The following is a 20968-nucleotide window of genomic DNA, read 5'->3' as shown; positions in this document are numbered from 1 at the left end:
CTCTCAAGATCCCAAATGAATGGACTTTCTTAAGGTCACACAAGAAGTATCTGGCTGTAGGTCTCTTCCTGTGGAACAGTTCCTGCTGGACAGCGGCCGCAGAGCCTAGCCCACCCCAGAGGTGAGAAGCCCCTTGCTGACTGTTTGCAGGACTTGTGGGGACTCCCGCCACCTTCAGCTGGAAATGGGTTGGAAATCTTGGGCCATCGTGAGCCTTACTTGAGACAGCTGGAGCCTAGAAGACATAAAACTGACCAAAAGGTGAAACAGACAAGGGCCTAAAAGAAGCAGAAGGGTACTAGCCATGGGGGGCTAGAAACAGGGGAACCTGGCAAACTTTGGGAGAAGCTGTTGGCCTCCTTTCCAAATGTCATCTGTCAAGTCAGCCTGACTTTGGCTGTGAGGCCAGCTGTCTTTTCTAGATTCTTCTGGACACTTTTCCGTATTGGAACTGGGCTCTTGTAGACACAGCAGGAGGCGGTGGGGTGCACTCAGCCCTGGTCTGCCAGCAGACAGACACTGCTATCCAGGGCCGTCTCTGCCAGAGGGTTGAGCTGCTGCTTCTGCAGGATTTTAGAATCCATTCCAGCCTCCTCGGGCACCTCAGACACAGGGGATGTCACCTTACTAAGCCTAACGGTATTATGAGCAGTGCTCCCACCTGCCACTAGGAACCAGGAATGGAAAGGAGCCCTGCAAGGGCAAGTCCAGCTCCCCTTTGGTCTGAATCTGGTCTCTGGGGCTGGTGGGTGGAGCACTCAGATAAACTCAGGATCAGACAGACAGTGCTATCTACACTTCGGAACCATCACTTTGAGTACCTCCTCCAAGGAGACCATATCTTTGTCCATCCACGTCATCATCCATTTTGTACCAAACATGCCAGCAAAATGTTGATTTCAAAGCAAGTGTTTATGGAACTCTCTAAACCCACTCTAAATATATAAGCTGGTAAATAAACTATGTGCAGAGCATGGGGATCAGTGTTTATTTTGTGGGTTTTCACATCTTATTCAGCTTATGAAATGAAAATATGCACACATGTATACAGAGAATACAGTGCTTAGTATTTACTTTATTCATTAGGATAGTCTGGTGATTTTGATATTTGGGCTTGATGGATTTTATTGTATTAAAAGAACAGCAGGTTTGCCTTAGATCCTGTGATCTTTCCATCAATTCTAAGATGTTTTACCTTTTTTTTTTCCTTTGGTCTTTTAGGGGTGCAGTTGCCGCATATGGAGGTTCCCAGGCTAGGGGTTGAATTGGAGCTTGTCCCCTTGACATAACAGAAGCCTGGGTGGCACAGGTGTCCATTTAAACATGCAGGCTGAAAGTAGGTTTCTCCACTGCAGGTTGAGACCCTAACCCCCAAAGCCCCCTGACCCCAGACTCCAATTTTTACAATCCGAGTATTTAAAAACAGCTCGAACAGGAGTTTCCGTTGTGGCGCAGTGGTTAACGAATCCGACTAGGAACAATGAGGATGCGGGTTCGATCCCTGGCCTTGCTCAGTGGGTTAAGGATCCAGCATTACCTCAAGTTGTGGCACAAGGCTCAGATGCACCTTGGTTTCCATTCCTGGCCCAGGAAATTTCGTATGCTGGGGGTGAGGCCATAGAAAGAAAAAACCAAAAAAACCTTTTCTAGCTAGTTTGTGATGTGTACATTTTAAAAATTGAGAAACAGGAGTTCCTGTGACGGCTCAGCAGGTTATGAACCTGACTAGTATCCATGAGAATGCAGGTTAGATCCCTGGCCTCTCTCAGCGGGTTATGGATCCCGTGTTTCTGTGGCTGTGCTGTAGGCTGGCAGCTGCAGCTCCGATTTGATCCCTAGCCTGGGAACTTCCACATGCCACACTTGTGGCCCTGAAAAGCAAAACAAAAAAATCAAGAAATGGATGAAGGATCCTTCATGATACTACCCATAATCTAGAAAATCACTAAGGAATAGTTTAATTTGGTTACAAGATTCTTTATTTTGGAAACTATACATAAACAGTAAAAAAAGAAAATGCATTATACCTTAAATATTACATAAAGTTAACACTAAAGTTTTTTCTTTTTCCAGTGTACATAAATCAAATGGAAAGAGGCCACCATCTTTACCTCAGTAGACTGTACTGGGAAACCAGCTGACCACTGTTTAAACTGTGATACCAATGTGTGACATCCAACAGGCTTTTCCACTTTTATTATGGGCACAAAACCATAGATCTGATGTACTTAAAGTGACGGTGTACAATTAATTAACATGCAACTTAAATACAATAGTTAAAGTCATTTTTGTCGCAGTTAGATCTTGAATGCTACTCCACACAATAATCATAAACAAGTCCACATGGCAATTATGTAACAATAGAAAAAAAGAAAAGAAACATATTCCATTTTCTTCATTCCAGCAGCAGTACCATGACTGGTATTAATTTGTTATTTAGGTGTGCTTATCTATGGCCTAATATCCTATATTGGTGTGCATGCTAAAACCTTTCTATCTTGCAAGGCACCATACAGTATGTTCTCTAAGTTTTGACACTAGTAACAAAAATGCAATTTTCATCTAAAACAGAAAACAAAATAAGAATGAATATTTTTAAGTTTGATATTGGGGCAAATGACAAACTTCTTGTGAAAAAAGTTTTTTGTGTGTGTGAAAATACAGTTTAAAAGACTCTTCCCCTTTGTCTTTCTACTTTAAATTCTGCACCCTAAGTTGCTGGTCAGAAATAAAAAGAAACCTAGAAAGGTGAAGAAATCATGCTGGCTAAGAATATTAAAAAATCTACATGAGACTGCTGTCCAAGTTAAAATAAAGTCTGCAAGGACAACTAAGTTTTTAACTTTCAGAATCCATGGTTTTCTGTACTTGCCATATTGTAAGATATCTTGCCATATTCAGAATCAGTTCATAATTAAAGACATCCCCAGGAATACAAACATGGTGGACTGCAGGGCGGTCACTCTGTTTTTCTCACCCCGTGGTGTAACCTCACGCACCCCTAAGTCACTCCAGCTTTGGGGAGAGGTTACTTGGGAATTTCAATTAAGGTCATGTGTATTTTTTTTTAGCATCCTTGGGACCCAGGTCACTAACACGTTTCGGGAGAGTCAACTTAGAATTTCTCTCAGAAACATCCCCCATGCAACCTCAAACCCTGGTTGTTGCTTTGTTTGTGGCAGATGTACATGGTTTGTTCTCGCGAACTTTGCTCTTCATCTCAGCAGCGCTTCCTAGATTTCTTTTGTCTGGCTAGTCTCCGTATATGTTCTCTTCTCTAAGGCATATAAAAACTCAAAGCAAATGATCCTTATTTAAACATAAAGCTCTACGACATTAGGTGCAATATCTGAAATAATCATACAAAATATAAGTGAGTCTTAGAATCATTTTGTTTGGGGGCAAAAAGGTAATCCTCCATAGGCGGTCACTGTGTAAATAGTAGGAACGTGGAATGAGCGCATCTCTGCCCTCAGATGTAGCCATCCTGGTCGCCGCCATCGTCATCCCCTTCGTCCTCCTCATCATCCTCCATCTCGTCTTCATCCTGAACAGCATCCCCTTCATCCTCCTCATCATCCCACTCTCGGAAATCTCCACTCGCAAAATCTCCGGAGATCTCGAAATCAACGGCTTAGGAAAAAAGCAAACATCAGTGTTACCTGAGTGGTGGGATAATTTCTGAGGGATCGAGAATTCTGATGACAATGGCAGAAATTAATAGAATTCTGAATTGCTCTTTGGCTTTCTTAACAAAAATAAGGCAAAACCCACTTTTTTACTATTTGTTAAAATTTACATGCCAAAGGCAGAATTATCACTGAGGTCTGATATATGAGATTTCCTGTTCAGTCATATTGCTCTTGGCCCAGTTTTTATAAAGTGGACGTCAAACTGTGAATCTTTCTAACAAAGAATTGAGAATTTTTTCTATTCGTGTGTCGGGAAAATAGTTGCCCCTTAAAGATGTTCACTTGCTAATGGCTGAAACCTGTGAATATGGACCTTATGTGCTAAAAGGGACATAGCAGAAGTGATTAAGTCGAATGTCACTTACTACATTCATCTCTACAGCATTTTTATTTATAAAATGGTGCTGGGAGATTATTCTGGATAACTGGCCCAGATGATCACTTGCATCCTTCAAATCTAAGCACCTTTTCCAGACAGAGTCAGAAGGAGGGGTGAGTACAGTACAGTCAGAGGAACAGTGTTGACAGGGAGATAGTCCAAGGAGCCAAGGAAAGTGAGTGGTTTCAGAAGGGGACACGGCCAGGCAACAGGGCACCTCAGAAGGAAGCCCGTGCTGGACTTCTGACGTGCAGAACTAAAGACAACACACCGTGTGACTCAAGCCACTAGATCTGTGGGATTTTGTTACAGCAGCAACAGAAAACGAACAGCCAGTCAGTATTGTAAAGAATATTTAGAAATATATTAAAATTAATATTTATGGAGGCAATAATGCACACACATCTCAGTGTGTATTCATTTTCCAGCTCTTTATTAGTCTCTTTATTTTCTACCCTTTCTAATATTTTAGTCTAATTCTTTGGTAGCTGATCATAAAAAATCCTATTAATGTAATCCAATGCTCAGGAACTGACGGCTTTCACAGCACACTGAGATTCGTATCTTAGGTGAAGAAATTTTATTTCTGTTCTTCTACTTCTTGTGTTTTCATAATAGTTTCAAAACACTGAGAAATCTTGAAGGCATGGTGCCAAAACAATTTCCCTGTCACTTACTACATTCATCTCCACACCATTTTTATTTATAAAATGTAAAAACTGAAATTCTTTCGCCATCACTGGAGAAAATTACCACAGATAATGAGGTAATTAATAATGCAACTTGTTTAAACTGCATATTACAAAGACATGTTCTCCACATGTTACAATGATATTATGGCTACTCAGTACTGCACTTTACCCTACTTAAATCTAAAAACTCTGTCCAGAAAACCGAAACCCAGCTATTAAAAGTGTTATGGAATAAATAAATGCAGAACGGGCATTTAAGCATGAAACACGACTGCTTTTACATTGTTTATCATTTATCTATTTCTAAACAAGCATAGTATATCAGTTTAAAAAATGCACAAAGGAGCAAACTAAACATTTTCTAAAATACAACACTGAGCATTTTGTTTTCATTTGTGGTCATTTGTATTAGTTAAATACAATCCATTAATTGTGTGTGTGTGTGTGTGTGTGTCCATAGCTAAGTGGCTTTTGTAGTGAAAACTCTCCATAGTACAAACAAAAATATGAATTTGAAACTTGCATCCTGAAAAAATATTTCATGAAACAAAAAAGATGTTACACTTAAAGCTTTAAAATGTATGCATGTTATGCTCAACTTAATAGTTATATTATTTTGGGGTATATAAATAAAAATACATGCTCAGAAAAAGAATATTAATTATAATTACTCTTCAAACAATTAAAACTGTACTTTTCTCATCCAAATATAAAGAAATATGCTCATATAGTACAATTTATGGAGCTTTATTTATTTATTTTTTATTTTTTTGTCTTCTTAGAGCTGCATCCGTGGCATATGGAGGTTCCCAAGCTGGGGGTTCAATCAGAGCTATAGCTGCTGGCCTACGTCACAGCCACAGCAATGCCAGATCCAAGCTGCGTCTGCAACCTACACCACAGGTCACAGCAATGCCAGATCCTTAACCCAACCCACTGAGCGAGGCCAGGGAGCGAATCCGCAACCTGATGGTTCCTAATTAGATTCGTTTCCACCACGCCACGACGGGAACTTCTGGAGCTTTACTGTAAAAGGGCCACTTTTTCATAATGGGGAGTCTATACTCCTTGAGTAAAGCTCCCCAAAGGTACATGGGTGTGTGTGTGTGGGCACTGTGAATCTAGGGCCAGCTGACGGGGCTAGAATGCAGGACAAATCTGCCTCACCTGCGTGGAACACGGGGGCATTTAAAATCCTGTATTTGAAGCAGTAAAAGTGGCCCACCTTTAATTAGTCTTCCCTAAGTTATCTAAATTATGCAGTTCTACTTGTTATTTATACAAGTTTTTAATACACCAGGAGTTACTTTTCTGCACACCCCCAAAAAAGTCTATAGTGTTTGCACAGAGTATGTTCTCATTAAATGCTTGGATAAATGAGATTCTTTAGCACTTATCCGGTGCCAGAGAGATCACTAATCAAGTGACCCTTCTCCTTACCACAGTCCGCAACACCGTCTGTCCTGGATCCCACGACTTCATTTCCGTATCTGTCCACACACCAGCACTGCCCAGCGCTGCCGTGGCACTGCATTGGCTTGTAGTAGCCGTCTTCGTCACACTGGGGGATGTACTGCCCTGTGAAGCACACACACAGGGTGAGAAAGCTGTGCTCTTTTCTGAGAGTCATCAATCCTGTGCTCACTCAGGACATGCTGTGCACTAGTTGTGCAGGCCAACAGCTCGGATGAGGGCACTGCCTTCCTAGAGCTGCCATTCGTGGTGAGGGGCCTGCCTTCCTTTGGTTGAGCATGTGTACCATCTTTCCCTCGCTCTTCTGTGAAGGGTGTTGCTTCCAGAGATACAAGGCAGAATCTGAATCTGATGAACAGCATGGACGTTAAGTCACCGAGCCCCAAGACCCTCCATCTCAGCACTGCCAGCTTTCCACCTTTGCTTCCCCTAATTTTCACTCCTGTCTCCCAGCTCTTTCCATGTCAAGCTGTTTTCTCCAAGTCCAGGATGGCTGCATCCCCAGAGGGATCCTCCGCATCTGGAATCCCTCTCCTTCCTTCCCTCCTGCAATTTAAAACTTGGCTTAAATGTGACACCTTCTGCTAAAAGCTGGAGGGTTTCTGATATGTTCCTTCTATTGTGTGTGTGTGTGTGTGTGTGTATGTGTGTGTGTGTGTGTGTGTATGTGATCTCAGGCACTCACCACCACTGCAATGTCCTCAGTGCCAGGAATTTTTGATTCTCTTGATTTTGACTGTTGTATAAACAACTCATACTCAGTCTAATGGGAAAACTAGACATTTATTTTCACACTCGTGATACCTAGCACACTTGTGATACCTAGCATGTGGCACAGTGGTACACTGCTAGTGACAAATTTTTTCTCAGTGACCAGACACACTATAGTTATTGGTAAAAGAAAAAAAAAAAGAGAGAAGCAATGACTAATAAACAGATAAAACATGAGACATTTAGTCTTGCAACAATATGGGATCATTATTTAACCCTTTTTAAAAGTTTCAAAATTCTGATACATAAAGAATCAATTTAGTTTGAAAATGGTAATTCATTTGAAAGATTTGAGCTATTGGTCTTTCAGTGAGATAGAGTATCATCGCTATGGAAAACTTGAGAACATCTATGGATTTATGGCAGGAAAAATAAAGAAAAATGTCAACATTGTCTCTACCTCTTAAAAAACTACCATGATTTAACATCTGACATGAAAATGTTAAGATGGATAGTAACTGTGAGCATTTAATTTGTTGTTTGTGCCAGTGCACTTTGAAAACGGAAGAGCATTATCAGGAATTAGGCTAGAACTGAAGAGCCTACTGAGACAGCCTGGATCAGGGACATAGCAGCAGATAGACTGTCAGAGCAGCACCACCTTCCTGCCCAAAGAGGGGGATGCTGAGGGCTCAGTGCCCTGAGGAATGACTTTCGTCTTATTATATAAGAGGAATAAAGGCGACTGCTCCCAATGGGGTGCTAAATATGTTTTCATTTTTTTTTGGTAACATCTAATAACCAAAGCCTGGATGTTAATAGATTTTTGTCACTAACAGAACCTGATGAAGTCTAAAATATTTTCCAGTTGAATGTCAATGGTTTTCCCACTGTGTATGGGAAAAGCCAGGTACCAACATAACGTTTCCACCTGTGAGCTGGACTATGGTGTCTCTTGTAACAGAGTTAATAGAAACAACACGCTGTAGTTTTTATCTAATGATGACACTTCACATCTAAAATGCTGTATCACAAAAAACTAGCCTATTTATGCTGAACTGAGAGTTTTCAAGTAACATGAAAAACCTTCCCATATAAACATACAATATTGTAATTACAAAGATAGCATATAATACAGTTTAATCAGATCCAAAATCTATAAAATTATGTGTCACTAAATACAAAAGAGCATTAATACACATGATAAACAAAAACGAACGTTGCATATGTGGTGTGGTCTCCATTGGATCCTAAAGTAGAAAAAGGGACCTCTGTGAACAAACTGATGAAATCCGAGTAAAGCCTGAGGCTTAGTTAATAGGGTTATAGCAATGTTAGTATTTAGATTTGACAAATATAGAATAGTTACTCTCTACCTGATGTGGGATGGTAACTTTAGCGGAGGGTGGGTAAGGATATATGGAAACTGTGTACTATACTTTTACTTTAAAAAAATCTAAAATTAAAAAAAAAAAAAAAGAACAGGGAGTTCCCGTCGTGGCGCAGTGGTTAACGAATCCGACTAGGAACCATGAGGTTGTGGGTTCGGTCCCTGCCCTTGCTCAGTGGGTTAAGGATCCGGCGTTGCCGTGAGCTGTGGTGTAGGTTGCAGACTCGGCTCGGATCCAGTGTTGCTGTGGCTCTGGCGCAGGCTGGTGGCTACAGCTCCGATTGGACCCCTAGCCTGGGAACCTCCATATGCCGCGGGAGCGGCCCAAGAAATAGCAAAAGGACCAAAAAAAAAAAAATCTAAAATTATTCCAAAAAGAGTTTATTTAAAAACTGTATGTTTACAAGAATAAAGAAATTAATCATACATAATAATTTCATAATCTATTGACAGCCATGCATTCTAATTTCAAAGCTTTAGGTGAAACATGGAACCTACCTATCTACCTACCTACCTACCTACCTATCATCTAAAAGTAAGTTTACGGAAAGTACCAGTGAGAAATTAGTGTGTCCAGTTTTCCCTGCAGTACTCAGGCCATGCTTTTATCCCTTCTCTTGCCCTTTCTCTGTGTCTGCAAATATACATGCTATCAATTCTTAAACTGTCAACCATAGAATGAGAATTAAAGTTTCTGCTGATGCTCCAACTTTAGCATTGTTTAAATCTCTTTTTTTACTTAATAACTTTCAAAATGAACATTATATTAGAGTAATAAAACAGGTATCTTTTAATATGTAAGATAATAAAAGTAAGCTTAATGGCTTTCAAAACCTTCGTAAATTTTGTTGCTGAAATTTAGTGTGGCCTATCTTTGTTGAATTCACATTGATTTTGTGTTGCTGTTTCCCTGGGGTTATTTACGTAAAAGCAGTAAAGGTGTCACAGTGATCTACTCACCTAGGAGCTTCTTGACCCCAAGCCGCTTCTGAATACTGCTGAGCTCTGTCTGGCAAGGCGGATCTGCAACGGTATTAAACAGACCTCAAGGGTTATGGCTGAACAAAGAGGGTGTGAATTCTGTTACCAAACCTTAGTTAGATTTAGACGGCTTTAGAAGACACTTTACATATCAGATGTCCCACTTATGGAAATGCACACAATTACAGATATTATATATATATATATATATACAATCCTACCTATATCTACCTCTTTACCTACAACTGCATCTGTATCTATGCCACCTACATCAACTACATCAACCTCTACATTCCCTACCTCTCCTTATATGTCATCCTCATCTGTACATACATCTACATTATCAATATCTACATCATCTATCTCTCCATCATCTACATCTACATCTGCACCTACCTCTACATCATCTATATTGACATCATATACATCTATATCATCTGCATCATCTACATCTGCATCTATATTTACATCATCTACATCCACATCATCTACATCTATACCTACCTCTACATCGTTTATCTCTACATCATCTACATCTGCACCTACATCTACATCATTGACATCTGCATCATCTACATCTCTGTCCTCTACATCTACATCATCTGCATCATCTACATCTACATCTGCACCTACCTTTACATCATCATATCTACATCACCTATATCATCTGTATCTACATCATCTACATCTACCTCTACATCATCTACATTTACCTCTATATCTACATCTATGTCATCTACATCCACTTCTACATCATCTATATCTTCACCTACATCTGCATCATCTACATCTACCTCTACATCATCTACATCTACATCATCTGCATCTACATCATCTACATCTATATCATCTGCATCATCTACATCTATATCACCTACATCATCTACATCTAGCTCAACATCATCTACATCATATATATCTACATCTACTTCTTTGTAGAGAGGCTTTCCAATTATTAATGTTAGACTATTCTGATTTTCCTTAGAGAGATAAAGTTGGATGAAAAAGGGAGAATGGTGTAAAATATTCGTAGGATGGAAAATGGTTCCTTTCATTGACTTTTAAAAGGTCAATCAACTCATTAATGTAAACACATCTGACAGGCTGCTGCCTAAACAACTAACTGATTATGTTTCCCCTCATTTAAAACAGTTTCTATGACTGAGAGAAATAGCTTTGCATTAAAACATAATCCAGGAAAAAGTTAATGCTTCCAAGCTATATTAGAGACACTATTATAAATTTTGATACTGAATAATCAAAGGCTTTGGTCTTTTTAGTTTCACCCTGATGCAATTTGGAAACAGGATGTTGTTTACAATAATTTCTGAGAAGTCATTTTTTAAAAAATAAGCTTAAAACATTAAACCAATTTGGAAATAAGTATCTGCTTATTTTTCAAACTCTTTCAAACCACTCTTCTTCTGGTGTAAAATTCTAAATAGATATATACATTTTGGCTTATATAATATATATTCTTATCTGAAGACAAGTCAATGCATTTTATAGTCAGATTTGAAAAGCTTGCTGTTAATACATGCTATATAAAAATTGTATCACAAACTACTGAAACAGCAAAATGATAAAACTAGTACTTGTTTTGCTACACTACAACTTTTTAGGGAAAAGGCAAGATATAATTAATTAAAATAATTTAAAATTCTTCAATATCAATCTCAAAATACTCAGTTATTAAATTTGCATGTAAGCATCAGCATGGAAAGAGGACATGAGACAAATAGCTTAATACAAATTTTACAATTTAATATGTCAAGCCAATAATGCTTTCCCGGAGGAATCTAAAATGTAAAGAAAAAGTAATCTGCTTGAAAGACCAATAATCACCTTATTGTCTTATTTCATTTTGAATCTGGCCCAATGGACTCCTTTGTTTTTGTAATAATTCGTGGGTCTCTTATATTAAGTATTAAAGGAATAGAAATCAAGTTGAACACTATGGGCCTACAGAATAGATCTTCTAAAATTTACTGCCCTCCTACATTTAGAACCAAGACAGAAGATTCAAGGCAAAGTTCCAATATTACATTGGAAAGTGATTCTTCTAACTGCTATGGGGCCAGTTATTGTAAGCAGAAGTGATATATGTCTCACCGGCCTGGGGACTGCCTGCAATCAGGCACATTTCCATCGGACTCTGGGGTGGCTGAATAAACCGTGACAGCCCCACAGGCTCTGGATGAGGGAGCCTCCAGGATTTCCAGACAAGTTGTGATGGATAGGGCTGTTCTACTACAACCAGTCCTGGTCTGTGGATATCTTTCCTCTGCTCTGTCTGGCCTACTCAGTGAGCTCAGAGGATGTGGCTGAGATTTCACTTCTCCTGTCACTGCAGGTGAAAGGGAAGTGAGGCAGCCAAATGCATGAAGGTTTGGACATAATTAGGCTGAATATTTAGCTTAGGGTTTAGGCACAAATTTATATACAAGATTTACTTCCTCTAATTTAGTGGTTCTCTCGCTTTATGGAAAATAGCTCTTTTTTTTTTTTTTTTTTTTTTTTTTTAGGGCCACACCCACAGCATATGGAAGTTCCCAGGCTAGGGGTTGAATTGGAGCTACAGCTGTCAGCCTACACCACAGCCACAGCAACGCCAGATCCGAGCCACATCTGTGACCTACACCACGGCTCACAGCAACGCTGGATCCTTAACCCACTGGGTGAGGCCAGGGATCAAACCTGCATCCTTATGGATTCTAGTAGGGTTTGTTAACTGCTAAGCTACAAAGGAAACTCCTAAAAACGTTTTGAATGTTTATTCTCTTTCATAAAATCACTTAATGAACGAAGTCTGTAAGTCAGTTACCCTGACAGAGCCTTTGTAACATTTTCTAGCACATTCAAGTAATGAACATAATTAGCCGGAGTTCCCGTTGTGGCTCAGTGGTTAACAAATCCGACTAGGAAACATGAGGTTTCGGGTTCGATCCTTGGCCTCGGTCAGTGGGTTAAGTTTCTGGCATTGCTGTGAGCTGTGGTGTAGGTCACAGATGCGGCTTGGATCCCTCGTTGCTGTGGCTCTGGTGTAGGCTGGCAGCTGTAGCTCCAATTAGACCCCTAGCCTGGGAACCTCCATATGCCACAGGAGTGGCCCTAGAAAATACAAAAAGACAAAAAACCCCAACAACAGCAATTTAAAAAAAAAAAACAAAACATAATTAGCTAAACTTTCCTAAGCTTTTGGGAAGTTGTAAAAAATCCTTTAACCAGCTCAGATATTATTTGCTAAATTATCTCTACTATCTATTAAATGATCTCAGAGAATATCTTATGTGACTATAACCCTTTGGAAGCAAATAAATGAAAAGTATATAAAGCAGAATCTTTAGGGGACCTTTAACCAGTTCTACAAATTACTGCAAAATTTAGGAATGTTTTAAGATAAAAATACTTATTTCTGTAGTAGAAACATTGAATTATTCAGAATATTTAAAAATGTGCATGTGTAAACACTTAGGCAAGATATCATAACAAGCAAAGAAAAATTAAAATAACATTTGTCATCATAACAAAAGACTGCATATCTTTTTATGGTGTTTTATCTGGATTTACCTTTTTATTTTTTAAATGATTTAAGTGTATACTAGTCATTAAAGCCAGGATGAGGTTTTTTAGGGGTAGTCAGTAACCTAGAAAGCACATATGTAACAGTAAGTCAACAAGTATTTGTGAGTTTGTCTGTGTCCCTGTGTGCATGGGTGTATATGTGTGCATGTTTGTGTGTACAACTCAGAGTATTTTAACAAAGCAAATCTCCCTTCTAACTTTGTTTAAAATGGTTTATAAATAGCTAATCTATGCTATAGACCCTGATGTTGATTCACTAATAATCAATTTATGGACTATGGATAAGCATGTCATCCCTAATTACTAAACTATTACTAATATAGTTTCATAATTTTCAAGTAATTGAGATAGTAAAATGCCCCATATAATCTGCTGGTTTCCATATGAAAACCTGAGAATCATTAACACAGTTCAAAGCAGCTTGTTCATTCTCTTCGCTGTCAAGAGCGTAAAAAAAAAAAAAAAGTGCAGTGACAATAGCAGATGTCTCACATTAGACAAATGACAAATTCCCAATTTGTTTTTCAATATTAGCATCAAAATTACACAGTCATTGTTTTTTTAGTTTTCCCTAACTTAATCATCAAGTGAGTGTTTTGGGTCTATTTTCCTAACATACTTAATTTTCATTATCATTTGGCTGATCACGTAAGCATGGCTCCAGCGTTCCGTTAGATTTTAGACGCCCATGAAGGACAGGGCCTCACCCAGCCTTTCAGGCTGCCTGCCTCTTCTGGGGAGTCGAGAGTCTTTCTTTGCTAGTGAGTTTTCATAAAGCTAAGTTATCTTAAAAGTCTGAAAGGCCAGGTCATTTTAAATTCAATGTGTAAAAATAACTTTATGGTGAATGCTGTGGTTCATTCTGCTCATTTAACAAGATCACAAAATAGAACATTAAAACTCCCCAGTATAGTGATAAAAAGCCCATTTATTCTACACCGTGGGCAAAGCAGAAAGCAAATTAATTTAAATGATTACTTTTAATATCTATGTTCTCATATCTCTATGTGCTTCCTGGTGGCTCATAATGGAAACTATAATGAAGTGCATTAATATAATGTATTAATTACTATTTTTCATCTCATTTAGTGTGTTTTGCAGCCTGAGCTGAGCGCTACTGTTCAACATGCTGCTTATTTGCTCTCATATTAAACACTCTAATTAGAAAGCTATCTGCCTCTATGGGTGGGGTGCGGGAGGCTGGCGGGTGCCTGGCATGGTACCTTGCTGCCTCTGGAAGCAGTAGCACCACTCGTTGTTGGAGATGGAGCGGTCCCTGTATGTGTCACAGGAGTTGAAGAAGGCCTCCGTGCACTGTTCGTTCTTGTCCAGGTAAATGCTCCCCAGCTCCGACTGGTCCAGGAGCAGGTCGTAGTTTGTGTCCAGTCTGTTAAACATCCAGCCAAGTGAATCCTTGCAGATTGGCAAAATACTGGTATCAAATCCTAAAGGCAAAGATGGAAAATACGAGCAAAATCTGAAAGTTGCCATCAGCAGCAAAAAAAAAATAAAATAAAAGTGTCACGGTGGGTTCCTTAGGGCACCCACTCAACTGAAGTTGGGCTCAAATCCATCTTGACCACTCGGCCTCAAAGGGAAGTAGAGGTGGTGAGACAAGCCTCTCAGGGTAGTTGTGTGGGTTAAACTAACCAGAACAGAAGGCATCTATCACTAGTCAGTCATTCGTTCGATGGCAGTTACTTCTGTGATCATATTACATATTATTATTACGTTATTATCATATTACACATTACTTACTTTTCCTGTTCAAGCCTTTTCTGGTTATCGTAGTAACCAGATGTATAAAGCCATAACTTCATATATAACTTAATAATAACATTCTATTCATAAAGAAATAAAAGTCGTTTTTTATTCAAAGAAATGCAAATTCCCTTTTAACAAAAGCCAATTAACCCATAATAAATAATAACTTCAAGGAATTCCTTGGGGGCACAGTGGGCTAAGGATCTGGCATTGTCACTGCTGTGGTGCGGGTTCAATCCTTGGCTTGGGAATTTCCTCATGCTGTGGGTGCAACCCAAAAAAATAAATAAATAACTTCAACAGTGCTCTGTATCTTGGTAGAACCGTGGTGACTGGGATATTTCACAAGTAATATCCAGAGAAAGAATAATCACCATGTAGTTTACATGCTACCCTGTCTTCTGCTTCCCTCCAGCAACTTTTTAAGCACAAGCGGGCTATGATGGGAGGTGGCAGGGGGCCCTGGATGGGGCAGATCTGCATCTAAGCTGCACGCCATCAAAGGGCGGGTGCCCAGGTTAGCTCAGACGTTGCAAAGGCTCATTGTCCTAAAAAGCAGCAAATGCAATGTCAGCGTGTGAAACATAATTTAGAAATTTTTTTCAACTACTCTTATTTGTCAGGCTTAGGCTAGGTTTAACATGTATTTTGTCTTGTGGTTTTCGTTTTATTTGCTATTTTTCCCTCATTACAAGTGAAAGTAAAACAGTAACTCATTTTGCTGGTGTGGAGTGGGGATGTGTTTGGACAGGTGACCGCTGTCAACACCAGGATCTGAGGAGCAGTTTAACCATTTACAGGAGGCATTTCCTCCCAGGGGTAGTCAAGTTTACCGACTAGTGGTACATACACTATTTGCATCATTTCAGTTTATGACACTTCAGATTTGAGAATAACTGCAAGTAGATACAGACAGACTTAGGATTTCATGTTTAAACCCTATTTAGCAGTTTTAGGATGCTCAGGATTAAAAATTAAATAGGTACTGACTCTAGGCGATTTGGGGACTTGACAGATTCATAATTTTGTCACCTTTTCAGGATTTGTTTTACTAATATCTTCAGGGAGTACTCAGTACTTTCTATTCGTGTGTTGCTGTGCCTGGCAATGGGGGTACAAAGGTAAAAAGGTGTTTGTGACACTTTCCTAAAGACAGAGAAAAAGAAAATCACTGATTTTCTCATGGTATTTTTCTTTGTAAAACTGTTTGTAGAACCAAACAGATCTCCCACTCAAACAGACAGCAAACACGAACTGCTCAATACATACTGACTTTCCAGGCCTTGACCTTGATTCTGGGAGGGGTGGTGGATACAGGAACATACAGACAAGGCCCTCATTCTTTTACAGCTCTTTTTTTTTTTTTTTTTTGCTTTTTAGGGTTGTACCCATGGCATACGGCATTTCCCAGGCAAGGGGTCAAATCGGAGCTACAGCTGCTGGCCTACAGAACAAACATAGCAATTGCCAGATCTGAGCCATGTCTGTGACCTACACTACAGCTTATGGCAACACCGGATCCTTAACCCACTGAGCGAGGCCAGGAATCAAACCTACATCCTCGTGAATCCTAGTCAGGTTCATTAACTGCTGAGCCACAAAGGGAACTCCCATACAGCTCACTTTAAAACTGTGTGGTCTGAGGCACTGGCTGAAATAGTCCCTTACCACCAGAAGTTGTCAGATGCCCAGGCGTGACATGAAGACAGCAACTGTCAGAAAGAAAATACACTAAACTCTGCAAAACCACTCAAAGAACCTGAGTTCTGGATGGCAGGTTCCTGTGTGCCTCTGACCACACCCCCCCTTCCCAACCTCACTTCATGAGGCAGTGGAGAAACATCAGTGCTTTTATGGATAAAGGGTTCGGGAAGAGGACAGGCATTGGGGTTGCTTCGGAGGACCTGAGGGCTAAACTGGTCAGCCTCCCGGAGCTGAGCACAGAGGGGCTCCAACAGGACCCTGTCAGTCTGCGAGGAAAGGGGCGCCTGATCCCCGGCGAAGTCTACTTATCCGCTTTTTGACGAGTCCCGTTGCTGCACAGGCATGGAGCACAGCAGTGCAGATTCAAGGCAGAGATGGCTCTGGAGCCTGAGCCTGAAGACCAGAGTCTGAAGACCATGCTTGGTGCTGGCCCTCGCCACAGCAGATGCTCCCCTCGCCCAGAGATCCCAAGGGATTGGGGACCCCCGTATAAGGAGCTCCCATCACCTTCATCATACGGGAAATTCCAAGGGTCTTAGGGCTGGTGTCAGGACCGGGTCAAAGACCAAACAGCAGAACAAGGGTGGGCCCAGCAGCTCCATCCTCAGGAGGTGTGGGTAAGAGAAGCCCTGTGTGGGATTCAGGTCAGGGGCTACAGCCACAGTCCTCATTTTTTTTTTTTTAATTTTAGGGCCATACCTGTGGTATATGGAAGTTCCCAGGTAGGGGCTGAGGTGGAGGTGCAGCTGCTGGCCTATGCCACAGCCACAGCCACGCCAGATCCTTAACCCACTGAGCAGGCCAGGGATTGAGCCCGCATCCTCACAGACAGTATGTTGTGTTCTTAGCCTGCTGAGCCACAAGGGGAACTCCCCAGAGTCCTCAGTAGGTCACATTTCTGGCCTGGCTATTCCCTTGTGTAGATGTAAACTTCCCTGTGGTATCATTTCCTTCCAGAAGTTCCTTTAGCATTTCCTGAACTCTCTCAACTTTGGACTGTGGAAAAGTCTTGGTTTTAGCTTTTTGAAAAATATTTTTTTGTCAGGGATGGTAGTTTTCTTCTTTTCTTTTAGCACTTTAGGAATCTTCCACCATGTCTGGCCTCTGTCTCTGCAGAAGGGCTTGTGATGTGCTGATCACTGTTCCTCTGAACAAAACTCGTCTCTTTGCCTTTTTTCCCTCTGGCTGCTTTTAAGCCTCTCTTTTTAATGCTGACTTTCAGCATTTTGATTACGGCATACTTTGTGTTTTGTTTGTTTTTTTCTGTTGCCTGATGTTTTACTGTAATTCTTGTGTCTGTGGGTTTATAATATTCACCAAGTCCAGAAATATTTTAGCCACCATTTCTTCACATGACTTTCTAGGCTCCACGCCTCCAGTACCGTTACTTTTCTGCTGGTGCACCTGGCCCACCAGGTCACTAGAACACAGTGTCTATCTATTTTTCCCACATGCTCTACTTGGGGTAGTTTAACCATATCTCTTCAGGTACATGGACTTTCTCTTCTGCACTTTTTCCTTTTCTTTTGTTGACAGCTTCCCTGATACACTACTTGGGTGCTCACTCAAATGTCCCCTCCTGTAAGTAACACCCCAGTTTACCTTTATGTACTGTGCACATTAATACCGTTTCTAACGGTTGGATCTCCTGATACTCCCCACTACCACTGCTATTTCTGGGCATGCTTTCTGGGTCATGGACCATATCTTTACGCTTCAGAGCATGTTGGTAAATTTCTATAGATGCTGCCCATTGTGACTCGTGAACTGCTGCCCCAAATTATTGGTTACTGGGTTTTGTGGGATTTCTCCACGTGCTCTACTTCGTTTCTGGCACAAAGTTAAAAACCTGCACCTCCGCTGACTCCTTAGGGAGCTTGAGGCTTTGTTGTGTTGGGTGCAAAGCAGACCTTGACTTAGTCCCACAGTCAAAGTGCCCCTTATTTCATCACGGGATGAACAACCATTGCTTCATCCACTCCCCAGGGAAGGACATTTGGGTTGTGGCCACTTTTGTAATTATAAATAAAGCTGCTGTCAGCATTGACATGCATGTTTTTATGTGACTGTATGTTGCAATTTCTCAAGGATAAAATTTTGGGGATTTCTGGGTCATATGGCAAGTTTATGTTTCCTTGTACAAAGCACTGCTCAGATGTTCTTCACTGTGGCTGGGCCATTGTGCATTCCCACCAGCAGTGGGTGAGAGAAGCAGTTGCTCTCGGCCTCACCAGCACCTGGTCCTGTGGTTTATTTGCAGCCATTCTAACAAGAGGCACCTCATTGTAAACAAGAGTTCAGCATGTCCCTCATGCTGATGCTGACTGATCCAGCTTCTTTCCATGTGTTAGGTACACCACATACTTTCTTTGGTGACCTGTACAGATATTTTGCCCATTCTCAGTTGGGTTGTTTGCTTTATCACTATTGAGGTTTGGGTGTTATTTATATTTTCGTGATATAAGTCCTTCATCAGATATGTATTTGCTAATGTCTTCTCCCTCTTTTCATTGTTAAAGTGGTAGCTTTCAAAAAGCTAACATTTTTAATTTTCATGAAGTTTGGTGTCACTTTTCCCTTTCATGTGCTGTCTCTAAGGCATCTGTGCTGACCAGTGATTACATTTGCTGTGCCCGGGTCTTTTTCTGTAAGACTTGTATCAGTCTTAAGCTGTCCACTTAGGAGGGCTTTTATTTCAGGCAAGTGATGATGCTGGAATTCTCTTTCGTGGACTCTTCCACTGGACACAAACGAAAGCTGAGGCTGCCCTCTCCATGGGGAGAAAGGCAACCCAGTGAACCTTTGAGCTAAGAGCAGCAACTGTGCTGACCTGTAGGTCATTATCAAACAGACCAACAGAAGAGATGAAATGGCAGAAGGGAAAAAGAGAAAATAAGTAGAAGAACTATTTCAAGAGGTAGTGGAAAATCCTCCAAATTAATGAGATACATTAGACCACAGAGATAGGAATCTTAGAGAACACCAAACAGGATAAGAACCCAGCAGAGAAGGAAAGAAACAAAACCCAAACACATCAGAGTCAAACTGCTCAAAACTATTGATGAGGGAAAAAAAATCTTTAAAGCAGCTCAAGGCAAAACATACATTCCTACAGAGAAACAGTGAGGAGGATGACAGCAGACTTCCTAGCAGAAACCATGGGAGCCAGGATATGAGGGAAGGACATCTGTACTGTGTTGAAAGAATAGGGGCTCCTGACCCAAACTGTTTACTCAGAGAAAATATCTACAAGAAAGGAAGGAGCAGTACCTTTTAAGGAAACAAACACAGGAGAAAATTTATTTAAAGCAGTTGTGAACTATACAAAATGTTAAAAAAATGAATTCTTTAGGTAGAATAAATATGATAGTATAAACAAGCTTGGATTGTTGCATAAATGAAGATGTATGTGACATTTTTCCAGTTGTGTTAAAAGATAACTGAATGTCTGAAGTTACTAGCAATATATTTGTGTCTGTAACTCTATAAAAGCAAAACATATGTCAAAATAACACACAAGATGGGATAAAGTGAAAGCTGTAATTCCCTCTAATATGTACAGTATGGCAAAATATTATTTGAAGGTAGATTATGAAAAATTAAATTTACACCTTGTACATCTTAGAGCAACCAATAAAAATCTTTTGGAAGGAGATAAAAATATTAAATCAGGAGTAGAGATAAAATCATAAAAATACTTAACTCATCCAAAATAAGGCATTTGTGAGAGGAGAAAACAGGCAAAGAAGAGATGGAAATAATAAAAATAACTAGCAAGAAAGTAGATGGTAATTAATCACAATAATACTTCACATTAAATGCAAATAATCTAAACATATTAATTAAAATACAAAAAGTGCCAGGTTGAATAAAAAACCCCAATGCTCAGAGTTCCTACTCAGGTGCAGTGGGTTAAGGATCTGGTACTGCTGCAGCTGTGGTGCAGGCTGCAGCTATGGGTTGGATACGATCCCTGACCAGGGAACTTTCATATGCTGTGGGTATGGCCGAAAAAGGAAAAACAAAACAAAACAAAAAAAACCAAGGCTCAACTATACATTAGTCTCAAGGAAACCATTTTAAATAAAATGGTAGACTAGGTCAAAATGAACAGGTTGGAAAAAAATATCAAACAAACATTAATGAAAAGAAAGCTAGATTGGAGTTTCTGCTGTGGTGCAGTGGGTTAGGAATCTGACTGAGCACTCACAGGTTTGATCCCTGGCCCGGTGCAGTGGGTTAAAGGACCCTGGTGCAGCTGAGGTGTAGGTTGCAGCTGTGGCTTGGATTCAACCCCTGGCCCTGGGAACTTCCACATGCCATGGGTGTGGCCATAGAAAAAAATAAAAGGAAAGCCAGATTGACTATACCAGTAATATATTTGACTTCAGAATAAAGACTGTTACCAAGATAACAAGGGGCCTTTATAATAATAATTTGTTCAGTAAGAAGTCTCAATAATCCTAAAGGTGTATTTATCTACAACAAAGCTTCAAAAGTACATGAAAAAAAAAGGAACAGAACTGAACGGAAGAAGAGAAGAATTCCCAGTTATATCTGGAGACTTCAACACTCCACAATATATAATCAATGTTAC

General features: G+C 40.2%; 1 protein-coding gene across 3 annotated transcripts in view; it reads right to left on the bottom strand.

Annotated features, from left to right (window-relative positions):
• Positions 1-1961: 1961 nt before the first annotated feature.
• SPOCK3 (SPARC (osteonectin), cwcv and kazal like domains proteoglycan 3) overlaps positions 1962-20968 on the bottom strand; it is a 365578-nt gene continuing 346571 nt past the window's right edge. For all 3 annotated transcript variants that reach the window (XM_047761776.1, XM_047761777.1, XM_047761778.1), the window contains 4 exons: positions 14127-14348; positions 9298-9360; positions 6204-6341; positions 1962-3633 (listed from right to left, as the gene is read on the bottom strand). In XM_047761776.1, coding sequence (XP_047617732.1) covers positions 3473-3633; positions 6204-6341; positions 9298-9360; positions 14127-14348 — 584 coding nt within the window. In that variant the 3' untranslated portion in view covers positions 1962-3472. The remainder of the gene's footprint in view (positions 3634-6203; positions 6342-9297; positions 9361-14126; positions 14349-20968) is intronic.

This window comes from Phacochoerus africanus, chromosome 15, assembly GCF_016906955.1.
Source record: "Phacochoerus africanus isolate WHEZ1 chromosome 15, ROS_Pafr_v1, whole genome shotgun sequence".
NCBI lineage: Eukaryota > Metazoa > Chordata > Mammalia > Artiodactyla > Suidae > Phacochoerus > Phacochoerus africanus.
The sequence above is the reverse complement of the archived record's forward strand: the minus strand, read 5'-3'. Positions and strand labels throughout refer to the sequence as shown.